General features: G+C 38.5%; 1 protein-coding gene across 2 annotated transcripts in view; it reads right to left on the bottom strand.

Annotated features, from left to right (window-relative positions):
* Positions 1–20,307, bottom strand: part of SCML2 (Scm polycomb group protein like 2) — a 162,098-nt gene extending 141,791 nt beyond the window's left edge. Inside the window, exon 1 of one of the 2 annotated variants that reach the window (XM_072614216.1) lies at positions 19,994–20,307. In XM_072614216.1, the coding sequence (XP_072470317.1) occupies positions 19,994–20,237 (244 nt within the window). In that variant the 5' untranslated portion in view covers positions 20,238–20,307. Of the gene's footprint in view, positions 1–19,485; positions 19,787–19,993 lie in introns of those variants that run through there. The other variant, XM_072614217.1, reaches the window with a different exon arrangement.
* Between the last annotated feature and the right edge of the window lie 4,745 nt (positions 20,308–25,052).

Genomic DNA, 25,052 nt, shown 5'->3' with positions numbered 1-25,052 from the left:
CTAATGGCTTCAACTGTCCTCTGGGGGAGTCTGCTGACGGCAGAGCTTCTATCTGTGTCAACTTAACTTCTACCTCCTGCTGCACCTGACAGATCTATAGAGCCTTGGGTGAGATGAGGAGCAAGAGATTCCTGTGAGTCCTCTTCTGCTGCATGTGTCTCCTGAGGAAAAGTCAGTAGAGTCTAGAGGCATGCAAGACAACTCCCAGCTCCTGGTGTCAGCCTGATCTCCCACTGGTGATGAAAGAATGTGTGGTATGAAGAGGAGTAACGTAACATGGGAGAGACTGGTATGAAGAGAAGCAACCTTCTCTTAGACCTCAGGCCTTCAATCTCCTGCTTATGACTATGCACTGATGGAGAGATAAAGAGCTAAGTTAGTGGGGAGAGGATCTTCCTTCTCTTGCAATGCTGCCTCCTGCCTCATCTTCAGCCTTCACAGGAAAGAAGAACAGTAAAACAAGCCTCTCAACTGACCAACTGGGACCACATGCTTTCATCTCATCTATACTCCAGCCTCTTCTTAGAAAAGGAGCAGTGCCTTCAACTCAATGGTGAACATTCCCATGCTTGGTCTTATATAGGTTCCACACTCATACATACTAGTGATTCTGAACCCTTCTAGGTCATTATCCAAACACCATTCCCCATCCCCACTACTCAACATTCTATTTCCCTCCCCGTCAACCTTTCCATCCCAAAGTCCCAATCAAACACCACCTACCCCTTCCACTATGCCCTCTGGAATACCTGTTCCACAGTCAACAAACTTCCCTCCATCCTAAATCTTTTCCCCTCCCACTCCTTTCATCCTTTAGTAATCACTGAAATCTGGCTCCTCCCACCTCCCAAGATAGAGCCTCTCTGGTCACCCTTTCCAGTACTGGTTGCATTCCCCTCAGTTCACTGGTCTAGGAGGGAGAATTGGAATAACCCTTGCTCCCCACCACATCTTTAATATTCTCTCCCTACTTCCATCACTCAGTGACCATTCCATCATTGAAATTAGTGAAATTCAAATCTACCACCCAATCAAAATCCTGATAACTGTTGTCTACAGACCTCCAAGTCATTCCTTTTTCTTCTTCAATTAGTTCAGTACCTAGCTTATAATTCATCTGTCCTTCCTAACTCTATTTTCATAATAAGAAACCTGAACATAAATACTGACTCTCCCTCAAACACTCCTATGCATCAGTTCCTCAACCTCTTCACTTTGCAAGACCTACTTATCCACCTCATCTCAGCTACAACACAAAGATTTACATGCTCTTGATCTTGCCATTACCCACAAATGCACCACACTTCCATGTGCAAGAATTATAAATTCTGGGGGCTGAGCCAAGATGACAGAATAAAAGTAGGGACTTCCCTGAGTTCTCCCTCAAAGCCCTCCAAATACCTGTAAAAAATGACTCTAAACAAATTATAGAGCTGCAGAACCCACAAAATCACCAAGTGAAACAAATCCCCAGCCCAAGACAACCTTGAAAGTCGATAGGAAGGGTTTTTCTGCACCAGGCAGGGAGCAGAGCACAGTCCCAGAGTGGGCTACACCAGCACAAATCAGCGAGAGGCAGGCCCCAGAGGACTGTATCATTGGCAGCTGTGGCAGTTTGCAGACTTCTCAACCCATAAATGCCAAAAAGTTAGTGGGAAAACTCTGTGGAATCAGGGTGAAAGAAGAACACCGGAAGTGACCCATCAGGCCCAATTCCCAGAGCAATGGGCGAAGAGAGGTGGTAGCAGTGATGGCAAAGGCTGCTTCAGGAGCTCTGGGCCCACAGATTATGGGGGATCATGAGGCTGATACAAAATCCCTGAAGCAAGGGACAGTATACCCACTTCCACAAAAATCAGAGTCCTATCTTGACAGTTAGAAAGTCAAGTGTTTGGCTGGGAAGCTGAGTGAGCATCATAAAAGAAATCAGACTATAGAATCCTATTTTGGTGACAAAGAAGATCAAGGCATACAACCAGAGGACAGCAGAGTCAAAGTTCCTACATCAAAAGCCCCTAAGAGAAATAGGAATTGGTTTCAGATCATGGAGGAGCTCAAAAAGGATTTTGAAAATCAAATAAGTATTAGAAAAATTGGGAAGAGAAATGAGAGTGATGCAAGAAAATAATAAAAATTGAATCAACAACTTGCTAAAGGAGACCCCAAAAAATACTGAAGAAAATAACACCTTAAAAAATAGACTAACCCAAAGGGCAAAAGGAATCCAAAAGGCCAATGAGGAGAAGAATGCCTTAAAAAGCAGAATTGGCCAAATGGAAAAAGAGGTCCAAAAGCTCACTGAAGGAAATAATTCCCTCAAAATCAGAATGGAGCAAATGGAAGCTAATGATGTTATGTGAAATCAAGAAATCATAAAACAGAACCAAAAGAATGAAGAAACATAAGACAATGTGAAATATCTCATTGGGAAAATTACGGACCTGAAAAATAGATCCAGGAGAGAACTTAAAAATTATTGGACTACTTGAAAGCCATGGTCAAAAAGAGGCTGGACACCATCTTTCAAGAAATTATCAAAGAAAACTGCCCTGACATTCTAAAACCAGAGGATAAAATAGACATTGAAAGAATCCACCAATTACCTCTGGAAAGAGATACTAAAAGGAAAATTCCTAGGAATATCGTAGACAAATTCCAGAACTCTCAGGTCAAGGAGGAAATATTGCAAGCCATCCGAAAGAAACAATTCAAGTATTGTGGAAAAATAATCAGGATAACACAAGATCTAGCAGCTTCTACACTAAGGGATCAAAGGGTTTGGAATATGACATTCCAGAGATCAAAGGAAACATGATTAAAACCAGGAATCACCTACCCAGCAAAATTTAGTAAAATCCTTCTGGGGAAAAAATGGATATTCAATGACACAGAGAACTTTCAGGCATTCTTGACCAGAACTGAACAGAAAATTGACTTTCAAATACAAGAATCAACAGAAGCATGAAAAGATAATCAGGAAAGAGAATCATAAGAAATCAACTGAAGTTGAACTGTTTACATTCCTACATGGAAAGATGATATTTGTAACTCATGAGACCATTGTCAGTATTAGAGGAGTTGAAGGAAATAGACAGACAGACAGACAGACAGATGGCACAGGGTGGGTTGAATATGAAGGGATGATATCTAAAAAATAAAATTAAGGGTTGAGAGAAAAATATATTGGAAGGAGAAAGGGAGAGATAAGTTTCACAATGGAGGGGAGGGGAAGAAGGGGGAGGTGAGAAGGAATGAGTGAATCTTACTCTCAATGGATTTGACTTAAGGAGGGAATAACATACACACTCAATTGGTTATGTTGCCGTACAGGAAAGTAGAAGGAAGGTGATAAGAGCAGGGCATGAAAGAAGGAAGGGCAGATTGGGGAAAGGAATAGTCAGAAGCAAACACTTTACAGAAAAGGGACAGGTCAAAGGAGAAAATTAGGGGGTGGGATAGGATGGAGGGAAATATAGTCTTTCACAACATGACTATTATGGAGGTGTTTTGCGAAACTATACGTGTATAACCTATACTGAATCATTGACCTTCTCTACGGGGGTGGATGGGGAGGTTAGAAGGGAGAGAATTTGGAACTCAAAGTTTTAAAAACAAATGCTAAAAAAGTGTTTTTACATGCAACTGGGAAATAAGATAAACAGGCAACAGGGTATAGAAATTTATCTTGCCCTTCAAGAAAGTAAAGGAAAAGGGGATAAGAGGGGGATAAAAGGGAGGGCAGATTGGGGGAAGGGGGTAATCAGAATGCATGCCATCTTGGGGTAGGGTGGAGGTAAAAGATGGGGAGAAAATTTGGAACTCAAAATCTTGTGGAAATGAATGTTGAAAACTAAAATCAAATACATTTAAATCTTAAAAAAATATTCTGCTAAAAAAAATTTTGAAATCCCTTTTTAGGCTTTTCACCTCTCTCTCTACCCTCCCTTACCAAACCTTCATCTTAGTCCACCTCAGTTCTCTCTTCCATGCCATCTCCTTTGCCATTCTCTCCTCTTTTTCCCATCTTAACCCCTTGCTAAACTAGTTTAAAACCTCATTATCCTCTTCTCAAGTCCCTGGCCCCCTTATCATATCGTTGATTGTAATTGCCAAGCCTCAACCTCGGATGACTCCCACTAACAACCACCTTTCCTCCTACATACTCAATGATGATCAAAAGTAGAGAAAATTACACATCTGTCAGAACTGCTAGGTCCACATAAATTTATGTTACACAATTTCCTCTGAGCCCTCTCTGCCAGTAGGCAACCTTTCTACACCTCCTGTATCAATTCACTATATCCCACTCTTACCATAGCTTTTCCACATCTTTTCATCCCTCCTCAAACCTCTCATGACTTCTCTCTCAGATTAAAACCATGCCTCATATTTTACTGAAAAAATTTAAAGCCATTTGACAGAGCTCCCTTTTCTCCCTTCCTCCTTATTTCACAATACCAAAATGTCTTCTGACACTATCTCCTCCTTCAACCATCTCACATAATAAGGTGGCCTTTCTCCTTGTCAAGACCTCTCTACCTGTATAAGTGATCCTTTTAACAGAAATCAATTAGGAGGCTATTTAATCAATCAATTAACTGCAGCAAGAACTGTGCTAGGCCATGGGAATACAAAAACAAAATAAACAAGAAAATTGTTTTCATTCTACTATATACTATTATGACATTCTTGGCAAGAGTTGGTGAGACCTTATTAAATATAATGGTGGCCATATGGGTAAAAAGATAGACCACAGAATTTGACAACTAGGGGTATGGAAGGGAGAAGTGTCAAAGGTGTCTGCAAAGTTAGGAACCTGACTGACTGAAAGTGCTGTGCCATGCTAAACAGAAAAATGTAAGCTTGAGCAGCGTAGTTTTAGAACAGGAGATTGGTCCATGAATTTTTAAAATAAATTTTGTAATTTCATTTCCACATAATTGGTTTCATTTGTAGTCACACACACACTCACACACATTTTAATGAATTTAAAAACATCAGCCTGAGAAAAGGCCTAGAGGCTTCACCAGACTGCCAAAGAAGTCCATGAGAAGAAAAAATGTCTAGGAATCCCTGGTTTAGAAGTAAAGATAATTGGTTCTATTTGTATAATCTGAATTTAAGGTGCCTACAGAATATCCATCAGGCAGCTGTTGATGTGTGACTGAAATTCATAGAAGAGATTCAAGGTGGATATATAGTTTTGAAACAAGTTAGGTATAAGGAGACAACTGAACCTAAGGGAAAGAGTGTAAAGAAGTCGTCCAGCACAGGAGTAGAATGGGGGTGGGGGGGAGGGTGCTGAACCATGCTTAGGGGAAGGAGAGAGATAAATCCAGTAAAAAAAAAAAAAAAAAAGTCAGACAGGAGGACAATCAGAAGACAAAAGTGTCAGAGAAGCCAAAGGTCTATAGAAGTATAGGGGTGGGGGGTGGGCGGTATAGGAGGATGGAAGATATCCAATAATGTAAAACTGCAAAGAAATTAAGAGGGAGGAAGGAAGACAGAGAAAAGATCACTGAATTAACAGTTAAGAGAACCTTGGTAACCTTGGAAAAAGCAATTTCAATAGAATAGTGAGGTCCGGAACTAGGTTGCAAAGTTTTGATAATTGAATGGGAGATAAGCAGAACCAGTGAGTATAAACACAAATTCTTTCTAAAAATTTGGCAGTGAAAGGGAATAATGAGAAAGATAACTTGAGATACTAGAGCCAGATGGAGATTTTTAAAGATGAAGCAACCCTGATCATACCTGAAGGCAACCCTGGAGAAGCCAGTAAATAAGCAGAGACAAGAAAGGCTGAGAAATGAAAAAATGAGGGGGGCACAGAAGAGACAAAGAAAAAGGGGTGGAGAGGAGAAGGGAAGAGGGGGGAAAGGGGAAGCAGAGAGTGAGAGAGAGATTGAGATTGTACAGGGGGGGTATCTGTATCTGGTGGAGGGTCAATGTGGCAAGCTCTTTTAAGGGATGAAAGGCACAAATAGAGGGGTAGCCCTGTCTAGGAAGAGGATGACCACCTATGCATCACAGACAGGACAGAAAAAATGGGTGGAGATTTAGATGGGTTAGTTTGAAGGTATTTGTGTTAATAGTAACACAAAAATCATTAGGTTAAGAATTAATAGGGACCTTTGTAGTGATCTCGGCCAACCTATACATGAAGAAATCCCCACAACACATATGACAATCCAGCCTGTGCCTAAGACTTACAAAGAAGGGGAATCCACCACCTCTCAATTCCAGCCAAATTTAATCTCTTCTCCATGTAAACAGACTTCTGCCTGGATTCAGAATTTTAGATTTTAGAGTTAAAGAATATGTGTTTTTTACTTAAATCTAAAGAATTATTGCCCTGCTATTTTTTTATCCATAGACTGACAAAGCAAAACTGATTCTGACAGTAAAACTGATTTCTTCTAGAAGAAGCTACATTAAAAAAAAAAAAAGATTGACTTTGAAATGCTATACTGTATTAAAATAAAATGTTCTAGTTAAAAATGTTCTAAAAATTGCATTCTGTTTCATAAATATGTTTGGAAGTAATTTCAGCATTTAAGGAATACTTTTAAGTAATTTAAGGCAGATTTCAATGTTAGGTACCAGAGATATAGATAAGAAGCAGTAAAGTTACTGGGAAAAGAAGAAAGATAATTCCTATGAATTCTTCCAAGTCAGGCCAGCAGACTGGTATTTCTATGCACCAAAAGCACCTGTTCCATGCTGTTCTACATTACTAGACACATTTCCACAATAATCTGTTACTTCCCCAAGGGACCCAGCCTCTTCCAGCATAATTTGGGTTACATTCTTCTGAGTTGCTGTCAGATTTCTGGCTATTCACCTCCATAGACAAGTGTCATCTCCTTCAAAAGTCTTATCTAACCTCCCCAGTTAATATTATCTCTCTCACCTCAACCATCATAAAACATTTTGTCTGAACATCTTTTTGCCCTCTATTAGATAAGTCTGACAGAGGCATAATAGACAGTGAGATTATCACCAGCCCCTTCCTAGAAGCTATGTGCCTCCATGTTAGGTTTTTTTGGCTGCTGCACCAAACTGCACTCTTACTGAGCTTGCACTCCCTTAAAACCCTCAGATATTCTTCAGAACAAGTATTGCCTATCCCTATCTCTCCCACTTTTGTGGAGTTTACTTTTTCTATCTAAGAGCAAGTCATTCATCCTAATTGAATTTCATTTTATTAGTTTCAACTCAACAATCTAGCTCACCTATACCCTTTTGGAATACTGACTCTACCATTCTATGTGGTAGCTTTTCTTTCTAACTATGCGTCATCTAAAAATTTGATGACTATATCCTTCATCCAAGCCATTGATAAAACTTTTAAACAGCATAGGGCCAACCAATAAAGCTCAGCCACATTAACAGTGAATTCATTAATAACTACTCTTTGACCACTCAATTATCTCTGAATCCATCTGACTGTGCTACTGTGTAATTCCCTATTTCTTCATCTTCTCAACAAGAATAAGATATTTTATCAAAAGCTTGGCTAAAATCAAGGTAAACTGTATGTACTAATTTAGTAACCCTGGCAAAAAAAGAAAGGAGCTTTAGTTTGTCACGACTTGTTTGATGAAGCCAAGCTATCTCTCTGTAACCACTGCCTCCTTTCTAGATACTTGCCAACTGCCTTTTAAAATGATTCTTTCAAAAATATTCCCAGTAAGCAAAGTCAAGCTCATAGACGAGGATAATGCTGTGAATATTCACTTAGTTAGGTGGCTAAACTAGTCTTACTTCCATCTTCTGTGCATTTCTTTTTTATCCCAAGTTAAATAGTAAGCTGCATCCACATTGTTCCTTTCAGACAAATTCCATTTTTTTCCCATGAGAGAACTATTTTCATTAGTCTCAGAATATTATTCCTGAGATTCAGACTGACTTGCCCTTGAAGTATTTTAGTCTAGGGTATCTTACCTATCGTTGCTTGGTTTCATTTTCTCAATAAATCAGGTCATCCACTGAGAGAGACTGGGTGGGTCATAAGTAAAAAGATAAAAACAGAGCCTCTAGCTGCCTGTCCCGGACAAATTATATCTTAGGGTACTGAATGAACCTGTGAATTCAACCGCTGTCTACACAATCTTGGATGAATCAAAGAGAAAATGACTGAAGACTGGCAAACTAGTCAATTTTCAGAAAGAGAAAAGGGATGGATCCTTCAAAAGATAGGCAATAAGCTTAACTAAACCTGATTATTAAAAAGGGATGGATTGTGACCACTCAGAAGCATGAGTTATGGGAACAAGTTATAAAAGACTATCTTATTACCTTTTTTGACAGGGTTAAAAGACTAGTAGATCAGGCAAATACTGTTCAGTTAGTAAAATACCTGGATTTCAGACAGATATCTAACAAAGTTGTCAAGGTATTCTTAAGGGTAAAATAATCATACAGCTATTTGGATTTGGAACTGACTGAATGACTGTACCTAGAACAAATTATCAACCATTATTTAATACACAATTACTATGTGCTAGGGGTTTTCCTTAACCATGCTAAGGTTCAACACTTTTATCAATGACTTCAAAAAAGGCATAGATAAGGTGCTTATCAAAATTGCAAGTGATAAAAAAATAGGTAAGGTAGCTAATTCAGTGATGGAAGACAGAATCAAGATGCAAAAAGTTCACAAGCAGCTAGACACACTGAATCTCTTGACACTTAACAATTATGACTCACTTTTGGAAACAAGTGCCAAACCATGTGATTCCTTTGCTTTATCCATTTCTGGATTGTCTTCTTTATTAGTTTCCTTTTCTAACTTAAATAGGCTAGGGAATTAGTGTATTTTAATATAGTAGCTGGGATGGCCATATTTTTCTCAGGGTACCCTATGAATTCTTCTAAGTCAGGCCAGCATACTGGTATTTCTATGCACCAAAAGCACCTGTTCCACACTGTTCTACATTACTAGACACATTTCCACAATAATCTGCTACTTCCCCAAGGGAACCAACCTCTTCCAACATAATTTGGGTTACATTCTTCAGAGGTGCTGTCAGACTTCTGGCTATTCACCTCCATAGACAAGTGTCATCTCCTTCAAAAGTCTTCTCTAATCTCCCCAGTTAATAATAATCTCTCTCACCTCAAATATCATAAACATTTTGTCTGAAGATCTTTTTGCCCTCTATTAGATAAGTCTTGACATGTACAGTCTTCCTTCCAACTTTAGCTCAGGAAATCCCTCCTTATGAAGTTTTCTCTGATTCCTGTAGTTGCTCTGCTCTTTTCTTCTCCAAATTACTTTGTGTATTATTTACCTGCATGTATGTTTTCAACAACACCACCTCCCTCCGCCCCCACACAATAGAACTAAGTCCCTTAGAAGAAGTAGGGACTTTTTTACTTTTGTCATCGTATCCTCAACACCTAGAATAGTGTACGGTATCCTATAGTTATTTAAGAAATGTTTGCTGGTTTCAATTATCATCCTTCTTTTCCCAGTAACTCTACTGCTTCTTATCTGTATCTCTGGTACCTAACATTGAAATCTGCATTAAATTACTTAAAAGGATTCCTTAAATGTTGAAATTACTTCCAAACATATTTGTGAAACAGAATGCAATATTTGGAACATTTTTAACTAGAACATTTTATTTTAATACAGTATAGCACTTCAAAGTCAAAATATCTACCTTTTTTTTTAACATAGCTTCTTCTAGAAGAAATCATTTTACTGTCAGAATCAGTTTTGCTTTGTCAATCTATAAAAAATAGCAGATGGGCAAAAATTCTTTAGATTTAAGTAAAAAACACATTCTTTAACTCTAAAACCTAAAATTCTGAATCTCAATAAATATATTTAAGAAATAGTAACACAGACTAAATTACAGGGAGAAGGATGGGGAAGAGTTAGAAAGAGGTACAAAGGATTCCTGAAGGTTTAGTAACTCTTCACTCTCAATATCATCACTTTTTTTTTTTTTAAAACACAAAAGTAGTCATGTCACTTTGTCAGAACTAGTAAGTTAACAGAGACAGGCCTGATCAGTAGTTAGACAGTCAAGGAAAACTCAAAACTGCTTTAGGAAATGAGCTGGCGATTCAATAGTCCTACTCTTTCTGCCAGCATGATGTTAAGATGTAGTGAGGGAGCTGTTTGAAGGTACCATAAAAACTAAGCTTATGTTTACTGAGCTAATTAAGAATTCTTTGCAAATTTTGATAAAAATTTCAAAAGTCTGCCTCTGAATACTTTTTTTCATTTTCAAAGAGTCACATCCGTTAGGGCTCTAATCTTCTACAAAGTAACAAATACTGGTTAGTAGCTTCCATGTTTCATTAAAAATGAGCCCAAAACATTTCAAAGTTAAATGAAATTTTTTTCTGTAAAATAATCTAATGCTCAAAAAGAAAAGACACATTTCAAAAGTCAAATGATGATAGTTTATTGCAATATGAAGGGTTCTCAGCTAGATGGAAAACTCTTAACTAATGAAAAATTTAGCTACAATATTAAAATATTTTTTCAATATACTGAAAATAATCCATTTTCAGGAAATAAGAAGAATCAAATCTGTCAAATGTTATACATGGAAAGTACTTGAGAAACAGCGGTGGAATGGCATCAAGTTCAATTAAACCTCCCACTAGCTTGAATTCACAAATTATTCACCTAATACTTTTCTACACACATACAAAAATTACTTTATATCTAAATTTACCCATAAATGATATTATCTACAATAAAGATGTTATGCAGACTAAGACTAAATTTAAAGTAGCAGAGTCAAATCAGTCATTTTCTACTTTTTCAAACAGCATCTAGAATACAACTTCTTACTGAATTTAATGTTCAATGACAATCCAATTTCATATATATCATCCCTTTCTAGTTAAATGAAACTTCTCCTAAGGCCCATTTGCTTCATCATATAACTCTAGAGCTCATGCTTGATTTCATTTATCTGAAACTTTCTACTACTGCCTGCAAAGCTATCATTCCCCCTCTCTATCACCATGAAGAATTACTAAAATAAAAGCCTACGCAATCTAGATGAACTCATAAGACTAACATTTCAAAATTAAATGATTCTTTCAACATGTTTTCAACCTGTGTGTCTAATTATTAACTCATATCTAAATAATTATCTTTAAATTACATTAGATGATGTAGACACGGTGGATTGCACTTCTTTTCACTGTTACTTCATTCAACTATATATTCTAACTTCCCTCCACTTTAATTTCCAAGTTAACATCTAAATTCAACTATTCTCAACAGACTCATCACACTATAAAATCATGAAAATTTAGTTAAGATCTACTACTGAAACATAAGTCACAAATGTTTCTGGAATTGTGGGTTTTAAAAGGGAGGAGCGTTTCCTATCTTTTTAAGGGTTAACTGTTAAGAAAGGGCAAACAAGTTCCTAACACCTATTCTGCAATTTGTTAAGAGGGAAGTCAGAATAAACCCTCACTAAGCTACCAGAAAATCAGTTTGTTTTTTTTTTAAATTAGCACTGTATTTTTTTAAAAGCACAATTATTCATCTAGCAGCACCAGCAATATACCGATTCACACAAATTAATTTTTCAGATTAAATATTATCCCTTTTAACTACCCAAAATAGTTCCTATTTTAACCATTTTATTTGAAAACGTCATGTTAAGTATATTGCTTTGTAATACGATTACTGAAAACTGTCCCTCCGTAAATGGTCCCAAATTCCTGTATGTATACACTCTTCCAACTCTTCCCTATTGTCACTACACTGTTACTTCTGAACTGCTACTTTACTCTACAATTCAATATCAACTGGCCTGAGGATGGAACAACCCATATTCAAGAATACCCTTCTGTTTAATTTTTGAGTTCATAAACAATTCTCACAGAAGTTGCCAGTAATTTAACTTCTGAAAATATGATGAGTTACTTTATGTAGTTTTAATTTAAGAAACACTGGCCTTTGAATAGCATCTGTTTTCAAAGATAACCAGTGACATCATGGGGTGATGTCTTGACTTTCAAATGAATTGGATTTAAGTGAGGCAGTTTCACAAAGGTGTCAGTCTCACTCTCTTTTCCAAAGTCATCAAAATCCATCATGAATTTAGAGAAAACTGGCTGTGGCCCAGAGTGAAGTGGATGACTTTGGCATCTTCAATACCTGACCAAGTTCCAAACACTCCCAAAGTACCTGTTTCAGCTGCCTTCACAGCCACTGAAGAAGTCTTCTTCTGGGGCAGATATCCCTTAACTCAAAGATGGCCTGAGTACCCTCAACGTTTTTTAGCCCATCTACTAGAATGTGGCCACTGAACATGCTACAGCTTCTTGGAGCCACAGGTGAGAGTTGGGTGAAAGGTAGACACCAAAGTTACATAAGCAGGCCCAAGGTTCCCCCTCCCCACAGGCCCAATGGAAATACAAAAGACAACATAGGTCACTGCTTGGGTCAGAACATAAAACATACACATATGTAAAATCAGTCAAGGAAACAAGAGGAGATACTTAACTGTACAATTCATCCAGAAAACATCTTTCCATACGATCAACTGTGTAGCCTGATACAGTGTTACAAGACTGTAGCAGTAGTCAGCTAGAGTCACTGGTGGTCTGGAGTCAGAACCAAGTTCATTTAAATTCAACCTCATTTACTGTACGGCCCTGGGCAAGTCACTTAACCTACACTTGCTTCTCTCCCCAACTACAAAATGGAAATACTAATAGGTTCTACCTCCCAGGGTTGTTGTCGAATATAAAATGAGATATTTGCAAAAAACACTTAGTACAATGCCTGGTACATAGCAGGTGCTATATAATGCTTATTCTCTTCCCTAGCCTGTTACTGGGTTACCAGCTACCAGCAGAGGCTGGTAAATCCTTTGGGGGAGGAGTTCTGAGCTGCAATAGGAGTAAAACTCATCAGATATCTACAATAACTCTGGCACCAAAATGGTAAGTTCCCACAAGAAAGGGACTTCCAAGTTGCTTAAAAAGGGGTGAACCAGGCCAGGCTGGAAATGGAAACAAGTCAAACCTTCAATGCCTAACAGTAGTAGGGCCTCTTCACTCCCAAAATAGACAAGATAGGGAGACCCAGTATTAAAAACAAAGAAAATGAAATAGTACAAAAAAAAAAAGTCAGGACCTAGTAATCAACTATACCATACATATCGTCTAATGATATCTTTTTCAAAAGTCTTAACTTGTGGAAGTCACACACCTGACTCACGGAAAACTAGCAATCATATCTTAGAATTTTCCTTTCTAAATTTTCCATTCTAAATTAAGAAAGTTTTTGAACAAAAAGCTTCTGGAAACTGAAAAATAAGAAAATATATCTCTTTCTAATCAATAAATAAACAACTGGAAACAAAGAGGAGATTATATAAATAATAATCTGAATTTCACATACTGACCTGAAAATTTTAATTCATTGTTCAAAAAACAGATCATAGATATTTTAAACATATGTTTTGCTTAACATTTATGAAGAAAATGTGCGTTATATAATTTTGACCACATGGGAACTTCTTCCAACAAGTCAACTATCATCTATATCTTGGGAAACTACTTAAAGTCTCAGTGCTTTAGTAACTTGAACATGATCACACAGTTAAAAAACATCAGAGGTAAAATCTGAATGTAGATCTTCCCTATAGTATTTAAATAAAACAATTTCTATTTCCCTTGTTTTTGTAGATATGCTAATGGGCTGAAAATATTATCTAAAATAATCACTAACTTACTGAATTTCAGGTAATTTATAGCCTAAATTACTTGGTTTATAAATATTTACATAAAACAGTTTTGATAAATGATTCTACCAAATTATTATTCAGTTTTCTTAATTGGAAAAAAAATTAAAATTTGTTTTGCTAGCTACTAAAAAAAGGAAACACATTTATATAAAAACATGACTTATAGGTCTTAACAAACAAGAATGTCCTTTATTAATCAAGAAAACACTTTTCCTAAGTAATAATTTAAATTCCTTCAGATTAGTGATCTATATTATTTAAATCAGGCCAACTCTGAAAAACTCAAGAAATTTAACCTTTCCCAGGTCAAAATAAGCATGAACCCAACTAGAAAAATTATCTAGTTTGAATAATTTAATTACCTGGAAAATTCAAATCCACAAATTTAAATTGTTTCTTTATAATTGCTTGTCACTAAGTTTAAAAACAACTTGAGTGAAATTTACATATTTTATAAGAACTTAAAGTATTTCAGAAGACAGAAAACTGAAAATTAAAAATTACCTAAATCCTAATTTATAATGGTAGGTTTCTATTCTTTTAAAATACAGCCATGGGCTCACTAAATAAAGTCTGCAAACACTAAAATAATACTAAAATGAATGGTGGGCATGTCAATTTACTACAGATACCTCATTGTGCAACATTTTGACAAAGGAAATGGTCAGGTTACAGCTTGTCCCCATTATTCGTCTAGATTTATGGTTTCTAATACCAGATCTAGGAGAAACAATAGAAATGCCAATATCAATCCACACCAGACAAAAGGTAAAAATGCACACAATAAATCCAAATCTGTAATGCCCAAAAACTAAGGATTCTGGTCAAGTTCTTCAACATTAATATATATATACACACATATACACACACATATATATCAGCTAATCACCCAATTAAAAAATTTCTACAATCATTCAAAATGTGTTTATTAGCACAAATGCTAAGCATAGACATTTCAAAGGATTTTAAAAATAAGTAACTGAAGAAGAGAAACATAGGTATTAAGCATATCTCTTTCCTACCACCTCCCAAAAAGAGATGATGAAATTAACTACTTATACCATCATGAAAAAAAAAAAACTTTTTTAATTAGAAGAGAAATACTTTGTCATATTCTAGACTATTACTGAAATAGATATGCATTATCTTTCAAATCTCTTATTTTATCAATGCTGAGTGTCTCAACAAGTTCATTATCTTTCCCTTCTGCCATATCTTGTGTAAGGAAAAAGTTTACCCAGATAAGCTGAAGATGAAGTTTGGTAACATTAACATATCAACTATTATTTGAGTCTAACTACATTCAGGCTCCAAAATCATTTCCTCTTTATTAAAAAAAAAAAGTGTCATTTATTAATTCAATTGGAAGCTAATACTTGTTTGTACTGATGGAAAGATGTTAATTTCATGCCAAATAGTTCAAACAGAATTATTTATGAGTTTAGTGGAGCATATAAATCACTATTCTTATAATTTCTGTGACCTCCTGGTATTCTAAGACTAAAATTTTAAAACGGACTAAGTTAAAGGGAAAAAATCAAGAGAGGCAATAATTCCACTCAAGCAATCTAAAAAATAGTAACTAATTGTCAAATTGTTCATTTGTGGCTTTATTTAAATGAAATAACTTCAGGAACCTCACCAATTCTACCTAAATTATAAATGGGATTAAATGATCACTGGAACATTCCCTTGACAGATCTTTAGATGCAAACATTCTAAATTCTGAGAAGTTTAATTAAGTTATTCAAATTTATCTTACAACAAAATACCTATGTTATTAATGCTACATTAACATAAAATGGCAGGGATTTTTTTCAGTTTTCCAAAGACAAAATAACAAATTTTAAGATCCATACCCAGGAAATCCTTTCAAAATGACCCAATATTTCACTTCCAAACCAAAATTCTGAGCTCCTAAAACCATCATTTTACTTTCTTTTCTAAGGCATCTTGGATAAAGAAAAATTTTCAGAAATTAAAAATTTAAAAAAAAAAAAAACAACACAAGTACATATACACACAGATTGATCCTAAAGGACACTATTTTACCTCTTTTATCTGACTGCCAATCCCAACCCATAATACAGCTCTAATCAACTTACTCATCACAGTTCCATAACTCTGTCAGGGGCCAAGAATCTTGGCTCTTTAGAACCTGTCTTTCCAAGCTAGCCAAACAAAAGTCAGAAATAGGAATACGGAGAGAGGGGGAAAGAAATACAGGAAATTACCTCAGACTACCATTAACTACTATAACAAGAACAAAGATGGTGTAAAGGCAAGGTAAGCATTGGGAAAACAGAACCACTCTAGCAGCAGCTAGAGCAGCAGCAAGAATTTCTCCTTAGCATCCTTGGGAAGCTATTTCAGAGAAGTCACATCTCTGACTTCGCTGTTCCTGAGGTTGGAAAAGGTAGATGTACTGTAAGTCCAATTCAACAACATTTACTAAACACTTACTAAGTACAAAACACTGTGCTAAATGCAGTGGAACAAAGACAAAAACAAATGACTGTAGAATATTCAAACTGTCTTCCAAGAAAATAAAGAATGTGATTCCAATCGTCTTTAAATGAACCCAAGGAGACACTTTGATGTCCTGCAGAATGACTTAATATTTATGCAGCCTTTTCAAGGCATTTTACTATCATGAATTATTTCTCAGGGAGGCTACAAAGGATTACGATCACCATTTCACTGATGAAGAAACAGACACCAACAGCAAAGAGGGGCTGAAAAGTATCTTGGAATAGGAGGCAAGCACTTAAAATTCAACAAACCAAAAAAGAAAATGAAAGACATGTCTCTTTACAACAGACCATAACACGTTTGTTAAGGCTATAAGATTTTTAAACAGTTGAACAAGAGGTGTTCTAACAAGAATTAGTTAAAATTCAACTAAGGAAAAAACTTTAAAATCTTGACCATTAAGAAAAATACTTGTTTAGGTGAGTAATTAGGGGGAGGAGGGTGGAGAACACCTCAACCAAAGAACAAGGAAGCCTCCAGGTCTCACTTTCATAGTGACCCTTAACCACTGGAAATACTCTTATTTCACTGATTTAGAGCTTCATAGTTATTACTGGAGCATTAATTAGTTTCTCATACAAATATATTTTAATATAAAACTGAATTGTATCATTATCAATATACTTCCTGCAAATAAAAAGTCAAAATTGATTTATAGGAAGAATATTCTTCATAAGATTTTTTTTCTCAACTGTTCCCCTAAACTTGCCCTAAGATTTGTCTTTAATACCTATACTGATTTATATGTGAAAATTTTCCAGTAAACTGTTCATTAATTAATGTCCTTGGAATTTTTATGAAGAAATCTTTTAGGTATTCTATAATCTACTTATATACCCCTTCTTTATATATCTGTGTCCTCATTCCTAGTGTCTTGCTAAAATTTTAGTATGTACTCAACAAATATGTACTGTTAAATGAATAATAAAAAGGTCTGACAATTGTATGAAAAGTATCTCCTATAAAACTCTCATTTTGAGAAACACTCACAATACTCCCAACAAGGCATGTTAGAGAAAGTGAAAGACTTGGAGTCAGAAAGGTTATGGGTGTGACCACAACCAAGTCGTTTTTCACCTCTCTCAGCCTCAATTTCCTCATCTATAAAATGGAATATTACTTATATTAACTACTTTACAAGACCGTTGTGTGGCTCCAATGTAAAGTACTCTGCCAACATTAAAACACTACATAACATATCAGTTACTGTTAATATCAAATCAGACATCCTTGGGCTATGTGGATACAAGCAAATAGCTGAGAGTGTGCTCTTTCATGCGGTGGTTCTATCTCATTTCTTTTCCAAAATAACATTTTCTAAAATCCAGTCAATCTTCCAAATATTTGGCAATTACCTTCCTAAATGGTTTCAGGACCTCACCTCTCTGTCTCCTCCTCCCCCTCAAACAAGGTATTAAATCTCAGGCGATTTGGAAGAACATAAAGAGTTCAATATATCCAAATACATTGAGGACATCATATCATGTAGATATATATAAACAGGCTTGGTCTCAAGAATTTCACCTTTGGATACACTTCTAAAGTATTTTTTCCATTTTCCATGTTTATATTTCATTGATGAGGAAACACCAATAGCCAAAAGGGACTAATAAGCATAAAAATATAAGATCTTCTCTTTTTATAATCTTTGACTTATACAGAATACATCAGATGCATAATAACCATAATGAAGATGTGTTATGAGCATCTAGTAAGTAGTTTAACCCTATGATTTCTTCGAAAGTAATGCTTCATATAAAAAAATAAATTTATACTATCCCAAGTAAAATCGCATCTCCTCCAGAAGAGTCTTCCCCAACCCCTCTTAATTCTACTGCCCTCCCTCTGTCAATAACTTGCTAGGTCTCCTGTGTGTAGTTTCTCTTGTACATGTGTTTGCATGTTGACTCCCCAGGAGACACGGTTCGATTGTGAGGGTAGGGACTGGTTTGGGGCTCTTTTGGAATCCCTAGCGCTTAGCACATTGCCTGGCACATAGCAGGTGCTTAACAAACGTTGACTGGATCGAATGATAAAATTCATGCTATTTCTGGTTTAGGACAGGTGATATTCTCTCAAAGCTGGAGTGACTCGTTCTCTAATAATTAAAATGGCACATCATAAAGTTTCTGAAAAGAAAAATATCATTAGGAAGCCTACAGATGGCATTTTGGTCTCAATTCTTCCCCCTCTTAGACTGAAAATGCCTGTCTTTACCAATTAATACTTGGAAGTTTAAAATAGAACATCTTGTACAAAGATAAGCTTAATAAAACCTTTCTAATGGTGAAAAAGACAATTTTATAATACTCTAAAGTTTAGTTACTAAAAATAAAAGGCAATCTAAGTTACTTCCATAAACCCAAGATTAAGATGAAATCTTGCAAATACGTGTACTTTTCAAAAACTTAAAGTAAAAACACCATAAAATATTCGGACTTGTACAGGAAGTCATAAGACCTACCTCCTCTTCTTTACTACAGCCATACCTACAAAGTTACACCTGCAAAAAAAGGGGGTACGCCTGCCCCCCAAAAAAACTTTCCAAAGTAGGGAACGCGCTAACTAGTTGTTTCTCTACTACGTGCAAGGGAGTCACAGTCCCTCATCATTCACCACCTTCCAAGTAAAGACTGCCCGAGGGCACCCGTGGACGCCGTGCAAGTGCAGCCAAGCCGCCAGTCTCCCACCCGAGACACGCTCCCCAAAGCCCCGCGTCCTCGCCCCGAACGAAGAGTAACCCCGCGAAGCCAAGACTGCGTCAAGTTCTCAGTCCTCAAGGCCCCGGGATCCCGACTTCAGAACATCACGCAGGACGCAGGCATCCCGCCCCCCTCGCCGCGGGGCGGGCAGCAGCAGCGCCCGCGAGTCCCCCTTCCGCCAGTGGGCCAAGGGTAAGCGCGGGGCCCCGGCCACTCACGGGAAGGGTCCCCACCCCTACTCCCCTTCCTGCCCTCTTATCTGGGGAGGACGGGGGGGGAATGTGGAGAAGAGGCGAAAGGGCGGGTGTCCCGTCCGAGGAAAAGTTGAGGGTGGGGAGGAGGGCAGGGAAAGGTGTCAGGTCCCTGGGACTGGAGGACCGAGTTGGAGGAGTTCGGAGGTTACGCATATCTCCGACCCGGGACGGTGCACAGGACTGCACCGGGGGAGCCCACCCACCCCCCATTCCGAGGCCGGGGAAAGGAAGGAAAGGCAAAGAAACAGTCACCTCTTCAGTGCTCAGGACACCAGGAGGGGGATTCTCCTAGGTTCCCCGAGGCCGACAGTTTGAGGAGGTGGGAGGGGTGGAAGCGCGAGCCCAGCGCCCCAGAGATGCACACAGCCCGGGAAGCCACGAGCCGAGAAGAGCGGGCGCGAGCTGGGAAGGCTGGGGGAGGGGGGCGACAACGCCGCAGCCACCGCCGCGAGCCCACCCTGCGCTCCCGCCCACCTCCCGCGGGTGTGGGGGGGCCTCCTCGGAGCGCGGGAGAGGGGTGGAGGAAGGGGGCGGAGCCGAGCTCCACTCCCCACCCCGGGCGCGCGCCGCCCGGCGGTTGTGAAGGGGGCGTTCCCCGCGCTAGACAGCCCGGGGGGGGGGGGGGGGTTCACCCACCCCACCCCCAACTCACACACACAAACACACACCCGATGCCGACCCGCCTGGCCAGCGGGAACTTGGCGGAGGAGGAGATTTCGGAGAAATAAGCCGCTGGCTGAAGCAAAAGGTCACGACTCACCTTGTCCGGAGGTCCCAGGAGCAGGCTGTGGAGGTCGAGCGGCTCTTGTCACCTGGGTCCGTCCGGCGCCGGGATTCACGCCGGCGCCGCCGCCGCCATGTTTGTGTAGCGCCGCGCGGAGCCGCGCATGCCCCGCAGCGGTCGCAGCCCCGGGGGTGGGGGGGAGCGAAAAAGAGGAAGGCTGGCGCGCGCTTCTCCCTACACGCTTCTCTGCCCACCCCCAACGCCCCCCCCTCCCCTCCATCCCAACCAGCCGCCTTCACTCCTCCTTCCCTTCCCCGCCTCTCCATCTCCGCCTCGCCCTACGGGAAGCGGAGCCAGAGGGTCCCTATCCGGGACACCGCCCACCCCGCCACGCGCCACGTGCCTTCACCAGGACACCCCACCCCCTCCAAAGTGCCCGGGCGGCCCTGGCTGGACTCCGTGTGTGCATGTGCATGATGCCTGCATGCAGAGGGGGACCCGCCGTGGGGGTTAAACGCTCCTGCAAAACGTCCTTCCCGTCCACTCAGGGGGCACGTGGGGGCTAGCGCACCGCACTCCTCAGCCCAAAGGGATGCCCCGCGAGCTCTCCTGCCCCCGACCTGCGGCTCACTTCTGGCTTCCGATCGCAACCCTCTTGCGGGCAGCAGCCTCCCCGCCCACCTGGCCTTACGTCTTCCCGCTTGGCTCCCTAAATCAGAGGACCCCCGAGCCCCGGGAGCCTAGGAAGCAGGCTGTAGATGCCTCTGCCCCTGGTCAACCTCAGGCGGGTTGGCGGCTGTGCCAGGAAAATGTGACTCGCCAGGTCCCGAAGCGCGCCACAGCCGAGCTGTTCTTGCGAGTGCGTTTCCACATTTTTCCATAAAACTTTTCCCTTTTTTTTAAGTTACGATTCTGCTTCCCGCCACCCTGCGTAGGCTCCGGTCCTCCCCAGCCCCAGCCGACACGAGACCGGCTCGAATGGGCCACTGCCGCATCCAGCGAGAAGCCGCAAAGAAATTTTTCTTTTTCTCCTCAAGCTTCGCTTTGTGGTCCTTTGATCTGTCCTGGAAATGCAAAGTTTTGAGTCACCTCTTCGGGTATCCCCTTCCGAAAAGGAAGGCATTCCCTTCTCGTCTCTTCAAAGCCAAGCCTGCCCTCTTTGCTAGCTTGGAGAAATTACCGTAGTTCTGCTGCTTTTTTTTCACTTGGAAGTAATTGTTTAGGTCTATTTTGCAGGTTGTCTCCGAGCTTTGTTATAAATAGAATCAGCAGGAAGTTGCATGCCCCGTCAAGATAGCTTGAAATAGAGTCAGAAATCTCAGTGCAAACTGTTGTTCTCAATTCAGGATATTTCTGACACCTGCTGAGAGGGCTGGAGACTCCGGGAGGTGGAAACTGTTTCCACAGAACACCTGAAATAAACCTGCTGCTGTCCGCGAAGTGCATCACATCTTTCTGTGTCAAAGTGCTAAGCCTCCCTTGCAGTTGAGCACTTCGCCGTTAATGACTATTATAATTTCTTTAAAATGAAGAGCTTTGCAGTATGTTTTATTAATTCAAGAGTTCAAGTAGAAAGAAGCAAATTATGTTTCTATACTAAGTGTAGTCACGAAAATCCAAGCCATTTTTGGATTAAAAATATTCTGAACTATGACCGTCTTAAAGTCTTAGCGAACTAAATCCTTTCCATCTTGCTACTTACCTTATGCATCTTTTGGACCCATCATTTTAGTATATTGGGGGCTGCTTAGATTCTTCAAAATCACAATTCAGAAATAAAGCTTAAGGTAATGAAAATATATAAATGTTAAAAAGCATATAAACGTCCTACAACTAGAGATCACTTTTTCATACAAAGTACTTCATTGTGGCTTTAGAAAAAAAAGAAATAGTATTTTTTCTTTTCATTTAAAGAGTAGAGCCCACAAAAGCAAATTGCTATTTTTGTGTTCCATGATGGGGGATGGGGGGAGATGAGAAGAGGGGGAGGAGGCCGGGAGGAAAAGAAAATTCAAGGCAAGAACTGATTCAGCTTCCAGAACAATGCACAAGATGGGAGTTGTCAGTCATTTTGTTTTGACAGTGTATAGGTTTTGGAAAAAATTGTTTGATCACTTCAGTTATAATTAGTAAGGAGCATACTGCAGGAAATAAATGCCCCAAATGATCAAATTTCAAAAGAAAACTTTAAAAGAAAAAAAAGCAAGACTGTATGAATAGAGAAATCAATAATAATGAATAATGATTGAAGATTCAGTCTTACCAATCTATTTTCCACAGGCAATGAAACGTTGGGTATACTTAATCAGAGGCTCAGTTGTGATCTCCCTTATTATTGAAAACCATTTTTGCAACCTAACTATGAAAGATTTGAAATGTTTTCCTTCTCCATTACATCCTTGGGCTCTTTTTATTGTAGTAACATTCAGATTGCTGCCTAGATGATTATACCTCTTTAATTTCCAGTTTTTTTCATTTTCCATTTGAAAACACTGATATCTTATTTCAGAAATTTAACCTGTACAATTTATAGAGGTGAAATACAAGCTCAAAGATTTAGATTATACTCAATGCTTTTATAATGTACTTGACATTTTTCTTCTTTTTGAGCCTTAAAAATTAAACTAAATACACATACTTTATCATTTCCCATGACAGAATTAGTTTGAAAATAGTCATTAATATTGATCATAATACTAATAATATCATTTTTAGTAATAATTACACTCCATTCTCTGAGTAGCTCAAAATATGAGTCAGTTTTTGCATTTATAACATAACTAGGATTGTGCTATCCAGTCACTTTGACATATTAGTCAAAGTGAAAACAATGGATTATATCTGGGTAGAACAGTTAAAAAAAAATCAACATTCTCTGCATAAAAAAATAATGCCCAAGTCTCTCCTACCGAGACCTTCTGAACATATATTTCTCATTATAGCCTTTAAAAATAATACTGGATCTTTAAAAGGGTTGTGTAAGACCTCCCAATATAAGTCCTGCATAATTTTTCTTATACCTTTTCTTAGAATTTCACGTTAAGCAACAAATAAAAACATTGTTTCTAGATAATCTAATTGAAAATTTATTTTCATCACAATTACATTCTTATGTTAAAACTTATTTTCAGCTGTAAAGTTAAGTATTATGATCCTTGGAAAATAATCCCTCTTTGTTGTCACTGGAGAGAAATGGGAAGTATGCAACTATTTCTTCCCAATTCCAATGACCTCATACCTTCACAAGAAATTCAGTTATTATTTATGTATCTATTGCCTAAAGAGAGAAGAGATAAAGACTATTTCTGGCAAATTAAATATGTATCATTTCATTTTCACAATCAGATATTCCAAGGATTTTCTTGATAGAACTCAGCTTGTTAAAATAATTAACCTAAGAAAGCTCCAGGTCTTCAAATTGACTAAGAAAAAAAAACAAAAAAAAACTAAAGACCCTCAGTGATGTTCTGCCCAATAAATGCTCAATAAATTGTTTAACAAATTACAATAATGGCTGACATATAAGTTCTTTATATACATTTTATTATTTGATCCTGTGAACAATCTTCTGAGTACTAATTGGTCACCCCATATTTTAGATGAGGAATTATCTCAAACAGATGAGATGACTTTTTGTTAAGACACCTGGCAAAATGTTAGACACAGGGTTTGAACCCAGAATTTTAGCCACTAGGGGTAGTCCAATAGATACAGTGCTGGATTTAGAATCTAGAATACTTGAAGTCCAATCCTTCCTCAGACAATGACTTAGTTATGTGACTCTGGGGAGTCATTTAACCACTCAAACTCATCTTCTTCATCTATAAAATGAGTAAAGGAACATTTACCTCACAGGGTTGTGAAGATCAAATGGTATATACAAAGTGCTTTGCAAACCTTGGAGCACTATATAAAATGCTAGCTAGCTATTACAATTATGATGACTGCAAGTCCATTGTTAATTGCCTGCCCTTAACACGTGCTCAGAAGATAGAAGGGACCTTAGAGGCAATGAACACAATCCTCTTGTGTTTATAGATAAGGAAATTGAAGCACAGAGAAATAATTTGCCCAAGATCACATGACTAGTGTCTTAGGCAGGATTTAAATCCAGGTCTTAATGACCCTGTGTATGATCTTAGACTAGATTCTGCAAAAAATTCAAAAGTTCTCATTTCTTACCACTTCTCCTTGTTTTTTACTAAGACCAGACTTGAACAGACAACTCATTTTGCTATTATTTATGTTTAATGATAATATTAATAACAGCACTAACAGTGCTTTCCCTACTTCAGAATCATAATTTTCCCAATATCAATGCCAAGAAATAAGGAAAGTTGATTGCTTTAGAATAATAAGAGCTAAAACTCTAATATAAAGATGCCATGGGATAGCAGAAATAGGCTGGTAGTCAGGAGATTTGAGTTCTAGTCTTGGATCCTAGTATGCCACCACTCACTTGAAAGCCAAAAATTTTGTGTCTTTATTCCTTCATCGCAACAGAAATAGCTATGTGACAGGAAAAAGAGCATTGGATTTGGAGTTAGGATACTTAGGCAGCTAGGTAGTGAAGTGGATAAAATGTCAGGTCTGGAGTCAGGAAGGCCAGAGAGTTCAAATTCAGTCTCAAACACTTAGTAGCCCTGTGGCCCAGGGCAGGTCACTTAACTCTGCCTCGATTTTCTCATCTGTAAAATGAGCTAAAGAAGGATATGGCAAACCCAGTATCTTTACCAAGAAAACCCCCAAAGGGGTCACAGAGAGTTGAACACAACTGAAAAATGACCAAACAACAAGACTTGCATTTACTAGCTATGTGACCATAAGCCTCAGTTTCCTCATTTATAAAATGAGGATAATAATACTACCAGCCTCACAGAGTTGTAATGAAAGTGCTTTGCAAATCTTTTAAGTGCCATGTAGATCTGTAAAACCGAGATAACTCAGAGTTTTGAGGAAAACACCATGTAAACTGCAAAGCTCTAACTAAATGTGATTGATTTCCATTTTTGTCCTTAAAAGGGAGGTAGTAACAGCAGCCTTAACTATTTCCACAGGTTTTTCTGTTACATCAGTATTCCTAGTAGAGTTCCTC

The sequence above is a fragment of the Notamacropus eugenii genome, chromosome 5 (assembly GCF_028372415.1).
Source record: "Notamacropus eugenii isolate mMacEug1 chromosome 5, mMacEug1.pri_v2, whole genome shotgun sequence".
NCBI lineage: Eukaryota > Metazoa > Chordata > Mammalia > Diprotodontia > Macropodidae > Notamacropus > Notamacropus eugenii.
Note: the sequence above shows the minus strand (reverse complement) of the source record. Positions and strands in the feature narration are given on the sequence as shown.